Here is an 11,908-nt window from a genome sequence, read left to right on the forward strand (position 1 = left end):
ACAGACCATAACGTCATCATGTGCCATGTTACATGACTCTTACATTCAATCTAATCTCTAAACATATCAAGAACATATTCTATTGATAGTTCTATATTTTCCTTTGGATTCTGGTATTTTCACAAGCCAAATTGTGCTATTACAATTTCTCTCTTAGAGCATTAGCTATGTTCATTCCGAATTGCATATCTATGAATTCTAGACCATTATTCGCTTGACTTGAAGTCGGGAAAAGAAGACGGAAGCATGAAACTCCAAAATATAAGGAAAAATATAAGCACGAAGACAACGCAGAAATTACAAACCGTGTATATCGATGCGTATAGCAATATAAAGACACGGGAAAACTAAGAACACTATAAACCCAAGAGCATAGTAGAAATTAACGGATTCCTCCGGTGGAAGATGAAAAAGAAGAATGACAGATGTGATAGTCAAGAATATATCAAGAATTAAAATTGGATGGAGTATATTGACGAATGTTTTGGAAGTACGAAGAAAGGAAAAAAGTATAAAAGATGGGAGATGTGGAAATAAGAAAACGTAGGAGGTTGATTTATAGTAAAATATCCGACAGAGAAATCGAGACAGATTATTGCATTAAATCGAAGAGGATCATAATTTCCTTAATTACCGAAGAATCAAATCTTATATAGATTACAAAGATTTTCTTTAATTTGGAGATCAACCGTGATGACCTCAAAAGATAAGACGAATCCATATTTTCTCATTTCACTCTTTTACGATAGCTTCACTCATAATTTCGAGTAATCGAATTATTTTATCCATATTTCTCAATCATGATAAAAACCTATGAATCAACTTATATTCGTCATAATAACATTCTTATTGTTAGCCATGACGACCTCGATCAAATTTTGGGACGAAATTTCTTTAACGGGTAGGTACTGTGACGACCCGGAAATTTCCGACCAAATTTAAACTTAATCTTTATATAATTCCGACTTGATAAGCAATGAATAACGTACCACGTTTATAGTAATATGGACGGGTCATTTCAATTTCACTAGAAAGCTTTTACCAAATATGATAAGAAGCATATTAGTGTCTACTTGATTTTCACCGAAGACCTCTAGAAGAACAGAAGATGGTTTAATTTTTCATTTTTTGACTCGGTATTTATTATTGAGGATTGGTGGGTAACTGGCAGGTGAGGCTGTGACTAAAGGAGAGCCATCTTAAATACGCTTTGGTTTCTTGTAAGAGCTACCATTCCTTTATGGTACGTCCTTGTTACTTAGACTTCTTGTTTGTACATCATTTGTTGCTTTGTTCACCTTCACATTTTGGAAGGTTTATGTAGTTTGAATTTTATTCTCCTCATTTTATGTAGTATAAATCCCAATTATTCAACGCGTTAGTCTATATTTGTATCGAGTAATGATTCATACTTTATGCTAGTTGATGAATGTATGAAGATATAAATGTTTTGTTTAACAGAAGGACTAATGAAATTAAAATTTACAAATATGAGGGACTAAAGATGTAAATATTTAGAAGGTGACCTAGAAGGTAACCTGTTATAACAGGTTGAATGCATACAATAAGAGAAAATATAAAATTGAATGCATACAATAGGACTTTTGAAAGTTGAATGCATACAATAGAATTTTGATGAAAGTTCAATACATTTTGGTGTCATTTTCCTATGTGTTAATCATGACATAATCGAGGTTTCACATGTACATTAGAATTTGACCTAAGAATATTGAGTGGGATAATCTCCTAATAAACATAGGGAAAACTCATAGAGTATATTTGACATAAAACAAACCCATCATATACAACAAATCCAAAAACATACAATAATTAGATGAATACCGTGTACAAATTCTTTTTATTTCTATTTTTTATAGCTATGCATAATTTGGAATATGCCTATACAAGGATAATAACAAACAAATTAATCTATTGTAAATAGGGATCGGCCTTTTGACTGTTTGCAACCCTGAAACCTTGTTGTATCTTAACTGAGGAAGAATAATACAATAAATATCAGAGGAAGGATAATGTAATAAATATCAAAGTAGGTTTACACACAATCCGAATAATAATTTTATTATTTTTATACAAGTTTTGCAACTGTAATTTGATGCAATCTTGCCTAACTTTCTCCATAGGTTCAGGTCAAATCCACAAATCCCCTGGCAAAAAGTTGAAAGTGTTTTAATAAAACAACGCACGTAGGAAAGTGAACTTACCCAATATACTAAACTATCATTCATACAAGTCTGAACTGAATCAACGGGTCTTCGTCCGGTGATTAATTCCAAAAGCATGACCCCGAAGGAGAAAACATTAGATCCATCCGTAAGTTTTTCTGAAGCAGCATACTTTGGAGCTAGGTGCCTATACACGTCAAATTCAAGTCAAGAACGTTATCAAACAATGACTTATTTGAAAGTTGTTTGGAACGGTTTAAGTATTTAAAAGAACATTTTAGGAGATGAAACATAACCCGAAATGATCCATTCGTAAGTAAATGGGTCAAAACTGCAATATTTAACAGCAACTACAATATGAATTGTGTAAACAAATATATACCAAGCCGCTAGTTTAGGAAGTACAATGCTTTTTTTTTTTTTACAATTGTAAAAACCAAGTATTACAAATATAATGGCTTTGTTGTTATAAAATACACTTAAGTGGTATCTATTTTATTGAAAGAGACAATAATAATTCATCAATTTTAGTAAAACCTTGTAGTCAATCGATTCAAATATACGCATACAAGATGCAATGAAAGTACCTGCTTTGCTCGCTTTCCGAAAACGAACAACATAGTATCAATCACATTGCTCTTTCCACTGCCATTAGGACTAACAACAGCTGATAAACTTTGTTCAATAGTATCATATTCACATTAATTCATCAACTATCAAAATAAAACCCAAAAGGTCACACAAAAGTGATTTATGGTAATGTATAAGACCTCCTAAAACCGTTTATTACTGAGTTTTTAATCATGTTTGATGCATTGAAAAGTTCATAAGAAAGGATAAATATTTGGACCAGAAGTCTTTCAGGTCAAAACACAAGCTTCGGTTCGTCCTAATACAACCCATTCAAAACCATCACCAACCTTCCCTACCCATATATACATCTAGTGTAAAAAAAGAGGTGGTGTTCGTTGATCTTGGATATACAGAGAGAAGCAACATGAGGAAAGATACCCAACCCAACCCAATTCTGATGATGAATCTTCTAATTAGCATCCCTGCCAAATTATTGGTTGTTGCATTGATAAAAGTATGTATAACTCATCTATAAAATCAGTTTGATAACGTTTTTCATCATCATTATCATTATAAACGTATTAACTAAGAAATACCCATATAACATTTCTAAGTATATAAAAGAAAAGACAATTACCTGTTATCACCCCTTATCCAACTTCCCATATTGACACCCATAAGAGAATACATTGAAGTCACCAATTTAGATTGAAGAAACCAATAGCTTCTATTGTACTACGCTCTTGAACCTGTAAGATGATTACACAACACGTGATCCAAACAAGAACAGTTTTCCTTAATCATCTTTATTTGTTACATATCATGTGAATCTCAATGACATAGTTACATATCATGTGACCCCTTAAATCTTTTTATTTTGAAATAAGATTTTTATCGCACTGACATAGTTTCTATAATCAAATATAACGCGTTAACTTATGAACTTTTATATAAATTAACATCTATCCGGTCAATTAATCTCGGAACCTTTTTGACCTGCACTAAAAAGCCCATCCTTTTCAACCAAACCCTCATTTGGTGGATTCGTTACCAACCATCCAGACAGACCTGAGCATTGTACCACCTTTGTGGTAGTGTTGTTGTGTGACAAACACACTAAGATGTCAAAAGTTGATATCTACTAAACAGATAAGTATGAAAATTCATATAAGGTTTGTTGTTAACCTTCTGCGGAAGTAGCTTTAGATGATTCACCACTTCCATTTAATGTCCCTGCAAGAACAGAAAGAAAATAACAGTATTTTCTAAGCAAATCTACCAACTGTGAATTTTCAACACAATTATGACATCAAATAACAAAATCAAACATCAAAATTGATACTCCGTAATTGCAAACAAGAATTGTTGAATTATAACAAACAATCGTACCTAAAAGTACATACGAACGTTTAGAATCACAAAGTTGAAATCAATACCATAATTTATGAAATCAAAAAATTAGAAGTTCATAACTTTTAAATAACGAAACCCAACATAGCATCAATCATATTCACATTAATTCATCAACTATCAAAATAAAACCCAAAAAACATGTTACACCACTAACCCATTGTTCACCGGCATAAGAGTTAAAATTCATCATCACCATCTCTTTGATGAACAATCTAGGAGTTGATGCAGGCTTCTTTGCCGGAGTCTCGGCGGTGGTTTGCCCTGAATTTACGATATTTACGATGATGTTACGATTGATATTGATATTGATATTTTTCTAATTAGAAATTGAAACCTTAATTTAGACCGTGTGTTTTAATTTGCTGAAAGGGTTTAGGGTATATAATCTGAAATCGTTTGAATTGAGCTGATTCTGTGGATTGTGGAATGATGAGATGGTAGTGGAATGAAAGGGATTAGGTTATCCCGAACGTGAGAGAATACGATTAGGTTATCCGTTTTTTTTTTTTTTTTTAATATCATAAGGGTATTTTAGGGATGGATTATATGTAAAATTGATTTATTAGCTAATTTTTTTAGTGAATGATTAAGGACTGTTGGATCAAGGGGTATTGTAATGTATTTTTCTAATCTAATGGTAATAAAGGGAGTTTTGAAAACATTTATTAACTAATCGATATTTTCTTTTAATGTATATAGTGAATAGTGATAGTGATAGTGATAGTGATATAGTGATGATTATGAATTATGATTGTCGGTTAATTAATAATTTTACGATTTGGCGATAGGATATCAAATTTATTTGTTCCACCATCTTTATAAGCTTTTGTTCCAAAAATATCCCTACATAACTTATAACAAAAACATTGTGTAAGGTAATCATTAAGGGCAGTTTAGAAAATTCATGTGGAAGAAGTAAATATGATGGTAGAAATATCATCCCCGTTAATCTAACACACCGTCTTTCTGTATGCATAATATAAAAATCAACACACCAGTTGCCCCTACCTGTAGGCCATCGTCTTGCTCTCGGCTCCGACCCCATCGTCACCACAGGTACGCTTCTTTCTTTTATATTACCTTTTACTGTATTATTAAATTATTATTTATTATTAATATTAATTTAAATACGTAAATAAAACCTAATTATATTGCTGTTGGTTAGCTTGTTAACATATTCCATATACTTATAGTCTTATATAAATGATCAGTATTTTACACTTTATCTGCTTTTGCTTTAGTTTTCAGTGTTCGTAATTTTTACCGCAAATACGTTTGTTCGACCTTACGAATCGACTTTGATTTCGCCTTATTATCCCTTATCTGATCTGATCATTATCTGATTGATTCTATTTTTACTTAACAAAATGTTGTTTCCACATTCACATAGATTTTCCATTTAATTTTCGTTACCGCCAATTTACCATTCATGAATTTTATACTAATTTTTAACCTAATTTGAATTTAAACAGAATAACTCACTTTATTTTATACACATTCGTTTTTAACCTAATTTGTATTTACAAAAATTTGCAGGAATATTGAGTTCAATCACTATAAAGATGTGGAGAATTCTATTCATTATGGTCCTTGTTTTCTGCTCGCTTGCGAGTCTAATCACGTCATCTAATGGTAGTGGTGCGAAACAGTTAGGGTTTAATCCAAAAAATGGCCAGTTAAAGATTATGCAAGTGGCTGATATGCATTATGCTGATGGCAGGAACACTCCTTGCAAGGATGTATTACCAAATCCGTTTGCACATTGTACAGATCTCAATACAACCGATTTCTTATACCGTTTGATTGAAGCTGAGAAACCTGACCTAATTGTATTCACTGGAGATAATATCTACGGACCTGATGCCACAGATGCAGTTAAGTCTTTGAATGCAGCATTTGCCCCTGCTATAAAATTGAAAATCCCCTGGGTTGCAGTTTTAGGGAATCATGACCAAGAATCGACGTTGTCACGAGAAGATGTTATGAAGCATATAGTTGGAATGGAGAACACTTTATCCCAGTTGAATCCTAGTGGTGTTGATTTTATTGATGGATTCGGGAACTATAATCTAGAAGTTCGTGGAGTTGAAGGGTCGAGTTATGTTAACGAATCGATTTTAAACTTGTACTTTTTTGATAGTGGAGATTACTCAACAGTACCTTCGATTCCTGGGTATGGATGGATTAAACCGTCTCAACAGTATTGGTTTAAACAAATGTCTGAAAAGCTTCGAGAGAGTTCGGAAGCTTTGTATTCGGCTCCCGGACTTGCATATTTTCATATCCCATTGCCCGAGTATGAAAGAATCAATTGGTCAGATGTGACAGGTGTAAGACAAGAAGGGATTAGCTCTGCTTCGGTGCATTCGGGTTTTTATACAATGTTAGCTTATAGAGGTGATGTAAAAGCTGTTTTCACGGGTCATGATCATATTAACGATTTATGTGGGAAGTTAGATGGGATTCAACTTTGTTATGGTGGTGGATTCGGTTATCATGGTTATGGGAAGGCTGGATGGTCAAGAAGGGCTAGGATTGTTTTGGTTTCTTTATTTGATGAATTAAATGGTACATGGGGTCCAGTCAAGTCCATCAAAACATGGAAGCGGCTCGATGATGACAACTTAACCGCTATCGATGCTCAGGTTCTTTGGAGGTATTCGCACCCTAAACATAGAAAGAAGCCCGACTATTATTATTTATATTATTGATATTGATTGATCTATATGGTTCAAGCTGTTTCTCTTTATGAGCATTCCACAATTGCAGAGATAAGTAATCAGTTTGTGATAGTCTTGTATTTAACAGAGTCTTGTATTTAACAGTGCTATTAGTTAAATAAATAGATGCTAAAAGTTTCCTTCTGATTTTGAGTTACTAAATAAGTATATAGCAAGTGTTAATGTTCCTTCTGATTACGGTTCCTCCACAGCCACACGTCCACACAATGTGCGATTGGGTTTGCACCCAACACCTATAAGACTATATAACTGATTATTTTTAAGTTGTTGTTCTGTTAAATTCCTTATCAGTACTGGACAGATTCAGTGAATATAGTTTCATCGCCAGCTTAAGGAATGCAAACTAGGTAAATAAATATGGAGTAGTTTATAAGTATATATGTATGTATAGCTGCAAATGGGTACAAACCTCAGTGCAGCAATGTTAATTTGGAAATGGGATAAATTGGCCCTTCTAACTGACAATATCAGTTATTGTATAGTTAGCTAAGAATTACAGTAGTAAATTTGTGAATGCCCAACTGCAGTTTACTACGATTTAGTTACATTCAATGCTTTTCTGTTAACAATTGATAACAAGGAACGGCTCGTCTCGACTAGTTGGTTTAGTGACTAGCCCCTCCTGTTTCGCCCAAAAACATTGAATAAGTCGGTCAAAGTTAAAAGGTCGGCTCAAAGTCAGTCAAAGGCTTAAACTGTACTAATGGTTATTAAAAATAATGAACCAACCAATTAGTCATCACCTCTTCTGGATGAATTGGGGGTGGGTTCGTGGACGAATTAATCAATTTAGACAATAAGAAGGCGATTTGTTTCATGAATCTAATTCGCCTCTCGGTGGAGAACATGAGGCACTTACCGGCGAACCCGTTCGTAACACCATTTTCTCTCTCCTTTTCAGGATATGCCGCAACGAGTATAATATTACTAATATTATTGAGGCTATCCGACCTTTACTCCGTATCTTGCATGGTGAATTATTTACTGTCATGAAAAGCAAAACTTCATTAGCAAGTGCATCCTACATCATTTCATTCCCTTTATAAAGCTCTTGACCTCTCTTTTTATTCAAGAAACTTTAAACATCTTCTTTCACAATACAAAACAAAATAAATTCTCATCATCTATACTCACATCAAACCACTACCACCACCAGCACCAGCAGTACCAACAACATCATAAGCCGCATTACGAGCATCAACATCATATTCACCGCAGGCACTGAGGGATACCAACAATAATGAGTGATGAAGTATTAATTCATTATTTCATTTACGTTGAAGAAATATTCCGCGGCGATTATGTAATCTCTAAAGTTTTAGGGATTATTCATTTCTAGTTCCAACCGTAAACCAAATGAGATTAATATAATATTAACTCATTAAATTCATATTACATCTGAAGAAAATATACATACATATATTTTCATAAAGACTGTAATAAAAATTCTTTTGTACAAAATTTTACTTGTGAAATTTTATTTTAACGGGTAGGTAATACCCGAGAAATACTTAAGTTCACATTAATATGTTACACTATACATTTTCAATGATGTTTCGACAATCGTTAATTATACTCTCTCCTTTCATAGCAATATACATCATTTCACAAAATTCAAGACAACCATTTTCCATACCAATTCAATTACATATTCTGATTTTGACAGATCAAAATCCAAGTCAAGATTTAAGAAGTGCCATCAATCTTAAATTCATACATCCTTCAAAATCATACTTTAAATTCAAACTATACTAGAACATCACTTTCATTCACAGAACTCATAAAGATATTCGTATCATTCAAGATTCACGACGAATTCATTATACGGATATTGACGATGACAACCTGCGTCCAAACCCTTCAAAATTCTTGAAAACACCTCAACTAAGGAACAATCGAACCAATCACACGATACATACGAAGAATATATGCATATAGATATGCATTCGGAGGACACTTGAACCTAAGTAAAGGTTCAACACGTATCCGTGTCAGATCCTTTAGCATTATTATTACCCAAAATAACTTTACAATCCCTTTTCAAAATAGCGAATTTTATCACAGCTCCAAAAAGACAACTTCGACTTTTCATCCGGAGTAGCCTTATTATAACCTTGATAAATACGTTGTCTTTTCGCCATCGTTACTGGGGAACCTTTTATATTCCACCACATTAGTAGTAAGCTTACCAGCAACTTTATTGCTCTTTGACTTAAATCTCTCTGAAAGATCACTATAAAACCTTGTCATGTACCCATCTACATCTTGTAACAATAATTCTCATACCAAACCCCAGGAAGCACCAATAATTATTCTTGAATCTCACATCATTTCTGCATAACGTTATTTCCTGGAATTATAATTCTGAAATCCGGAATAGCACTTCAGCCTACGAATCAGTACTATGAAGTTTTGAAAAAGCTGAATGAAGCAGCAGAAACTGTAGACAACCGTAACAGTCAAAAGTTGATGATAAAGAATATTGTGTTAGCAAAGAACAGAAAAAGAGAAGGTTTGGAACTGAAAAACGGATTGAGCAAACCCTGAAGGAGGCTGTGGACAAATCATAAGGACGAAATCTACCTTCAACGAATTCAAATGATTCGGTGTCTGCTAAAATCCTTAGCAAATACCTTGCTCCTTACTCTAAAACCCTTGCGGACAATATTCTTCATCATCCTCTTATCTTAAATATTCTAAGATATTATCGTATCTTCCATTATAAATATCCTTCATATTTCTGAAGATATTTTCATAACCATTCTTATATGAAATCATTTATTCCTTCGCGTTATCTGTATCACATCATAAAGAAAACCGTTTTAGTTTCTAAATATCTGAAACCTCTGAGTGTAAAGTATGAATGTTTTTGAAGTAATGTTGGGAACTGAAGCATGCGTCAGTATAATATAATGACACTTGATCAACGTGATTATATTACAGTAAGTCATGATGAGTTTCTAAATGGAACGTAATGATTCACAGACCATAACGTCATCATGTGCCATGTTACATGACTCTTACATTCAATCTAATCTCTAAACATATCAAGAACATATTCTATTGATAGTTCTATATTTTCCTTTGGATTCTGGTATTTTCACAAGCCAAATTGTGCTATTACAATTTCTCTCTTAGAGCATTAGCTATGTTCATTCCGAATTGCATATCTATGAATTCTAGACCATTATTCGCTTGACTTGAAGTCGGGAAAAGAAGACGGAAGCATGAAACTCCAAAATATAAGGAAAAATATAAGCACGAAGACAACGCAGAAATTACAAACCGTGTATATCGATGCGTATAGCAATATAAAGACACGGGAAAACTAAGAACACTATAAACCCAAGAGCATAGTAGAAATTAACGGATTCCTCCGGTGGAAGATGAAAAAGAAGAATGACAGATGTGATAGTCAAGAATATATCAAGAATTAAAATTGGATGGAGTATATTGACGAATGTTTTGGAAGTACGAAGAAAGGAAAAAAGTATAAAAGATGGGAGATGTGGAAATAAGGAAACGTAGGAGGTTGATTTATAGTAAAATATCCGACAGAGAAATCGAGACAGATTATTGCATTAAATCGAAGAGGATCATAATTTCCTTAATTACCGAAGAATCAAATCTTATATAGATTACAAAGATTTTCTTTAATTTGGAGATCAACCGTGATGACCTCAAAAGATAAGACGAATCCATATTTTCTCATTTCACTCTTTTACGATAGCTTCACTCATACATTTCGAGTAATCGAATTATTTTATCCATATTTCTCAATCATGATAAAAACCTATGAATCAACTTATATTCGTCATAATAACATTCTTATTGTTAGCCATGACGACCTCGATCAAATTTTGGGACGAAATTTCTTTAACGGGTAGGTACTGTGACGACCCGGAAATTTCCGACCAAATTTAAACTTAATCTTTATATAATTCCGACTTGATAAGCAATGAATAACGTACCACGTTTATAGTAATATGGACGGGTCATTTCAATTTCACTAGAAAGCTTTTACCAAATATGATAAGAAGCATATTAGTGTCTACTTGATTTTCACCGAAGACCTCTAGAAGAACAGAAGATGGTTTAATTTTTCATTTTTTGATTCGGTATTTATTATTGAGGATTGGTGGGTAACTGGCAGGTGAGGCTGTGACTAAAGGAGAGCCATCTTAAATACGCTTTGGTTTCTTGTAAGAGCTACCATTCCTTTATGGTACGTCCTTGTTACTTAGACTTCTTGTTTGTACATCATTTGTTGTTTTGTTCACCTTCACATTTTGGAAGGTTTATGTAGTTTGAATTTTATTCTCCTCATTTTATGTAGTATAAATCCCAATTATTCAACGCGTTAGTCTATATTTGTATCGAGTAATGATTCATACTTTATGCTAGTTGATGAATGTATGAAGATATAAATGTTTTGTTTAACAGAAGGACTAATGAAATTAAAATTTACAAATATGAGGGACTAAAGATGTAAATATTTAGAAGGTGACCTAGAAGGTAACCTGTTATAACAGGTTGAATGCATACAATAAGAGAAAATATAAAATTGAATGCATACAATAGGACTTTTGAAAGTTGAATGCATACAATAGAATTTTGATGAAAGTTCAATACATTTTGGTGTCATTTTCCTATGTGTTAATCATGACATAATCGAGGTTTCACATGTACATTAGAATTTGACCTAAGAATATTGAGTGGGATAATCTCCTAATAAACATAGGGAAAACTCATAGAGTATATTTGACATAAAACAAACCCATCATATACAACAAATCCAAAAACATACAATAATTAGATGAATACCGTGTACAAATTCTTTTTATTTCTATTTTTTATAGCTATGCATAATTTGGAATATGCCTATACAAGGATAATAACAAACAAATTAATCTATTGTAAATAGGGATCGGCCTTTTGACTGTTTGCAACCCTGAAACCTTGTTGTATCTTAACTGAGGAAGAATAATACAATAAATA

At 33.0% G+C, this 11,908-nt stretch overlaps 1 protein-coding gene and 1 long non-coding RNA gene across 5 annotated transcripts; one reads left to right on the forward strand and one right to left on the reverse strand.

The window, feature by feature from the left end:
• Nucleotides 1-1,763: 1,763 nt before the first annotated feature.
• On the reverse strand, nucleotides 1,764-4,659 carry LOC139896580 (uncharacterized). 4 transcript variants are annotated; one of them, XR_011776280.1, is made up of 5 exons: nucleotides 4,324-4,659; nucleotides 3,942-3,989; nucleotides 3,394-3,505; nucleotides 2,771-2,840; nucleotides 2,017-2,370 (listed from the first exon to the last, which is right to left on the reverse strand). It is a non-coding gene; the product is annotated as an uncharacterized lncRNA (long non-coding RNA). The 4 variants fall into 4 exon arrangements; XR_011776281.1 differs by adding an exon at nucleotides 1,764-1,991 and having other exon boundaries at nucleotides 2,223-3,505; XR_011776279.1 differs by having other exon boundaries at nucleotides 2,771-3,505.
• A 1,080-nt stretch (nucleotides 4,660-5,739) lies between these two features.
• LOC139900248 (probable inactive purple acid phosphatase 29) lies at nucleotides 5,740-6,880 on the forward strand. The gene has a single exon (XM_071883038.1). It carries the CDS (start codon nucleotides 5,753-5,755, stop codon nucleotides 6,878-6,880), a length of 1,128 nt encoding a protein of 375 aa, XP_071739139.1. The 5' UTR covers nucleotides 5,740-5,752.
• The last annotated feature ends 5,028 nt before the right edge of the window (nucleotides 6,881-11,908 follow it).

This window comes from Rutidosis leptorrhynchoides, chromosome 3 (genome assembly GCF_046630445.1).
Source record: "Rutidosis leptorrhynchoides isolate AG116_Rl617_1_P2 chromosome 3, CSIRO_AGI_Rlap_v1, whole genome shotgun sequence".
NCBI classification, from domain to species: domain Eukaryota; kingdom Viridiplantae; phylum Streptophyta; class Magnoliopsida; order Asterales; family Asteraceae; genus Rutidosis; species Rutidosis leptorrhynchoides.

Bases quoted from the DNA above. Each gene is read 5' to 3' on its own strand.
- LOC139900248 (XM_071883038.1), top strand. From the start codon at position 5,753: ATGGTCCTTGTTTTCTGCTCGCTTGCGAGTCTAATCACGTCATCTAAT.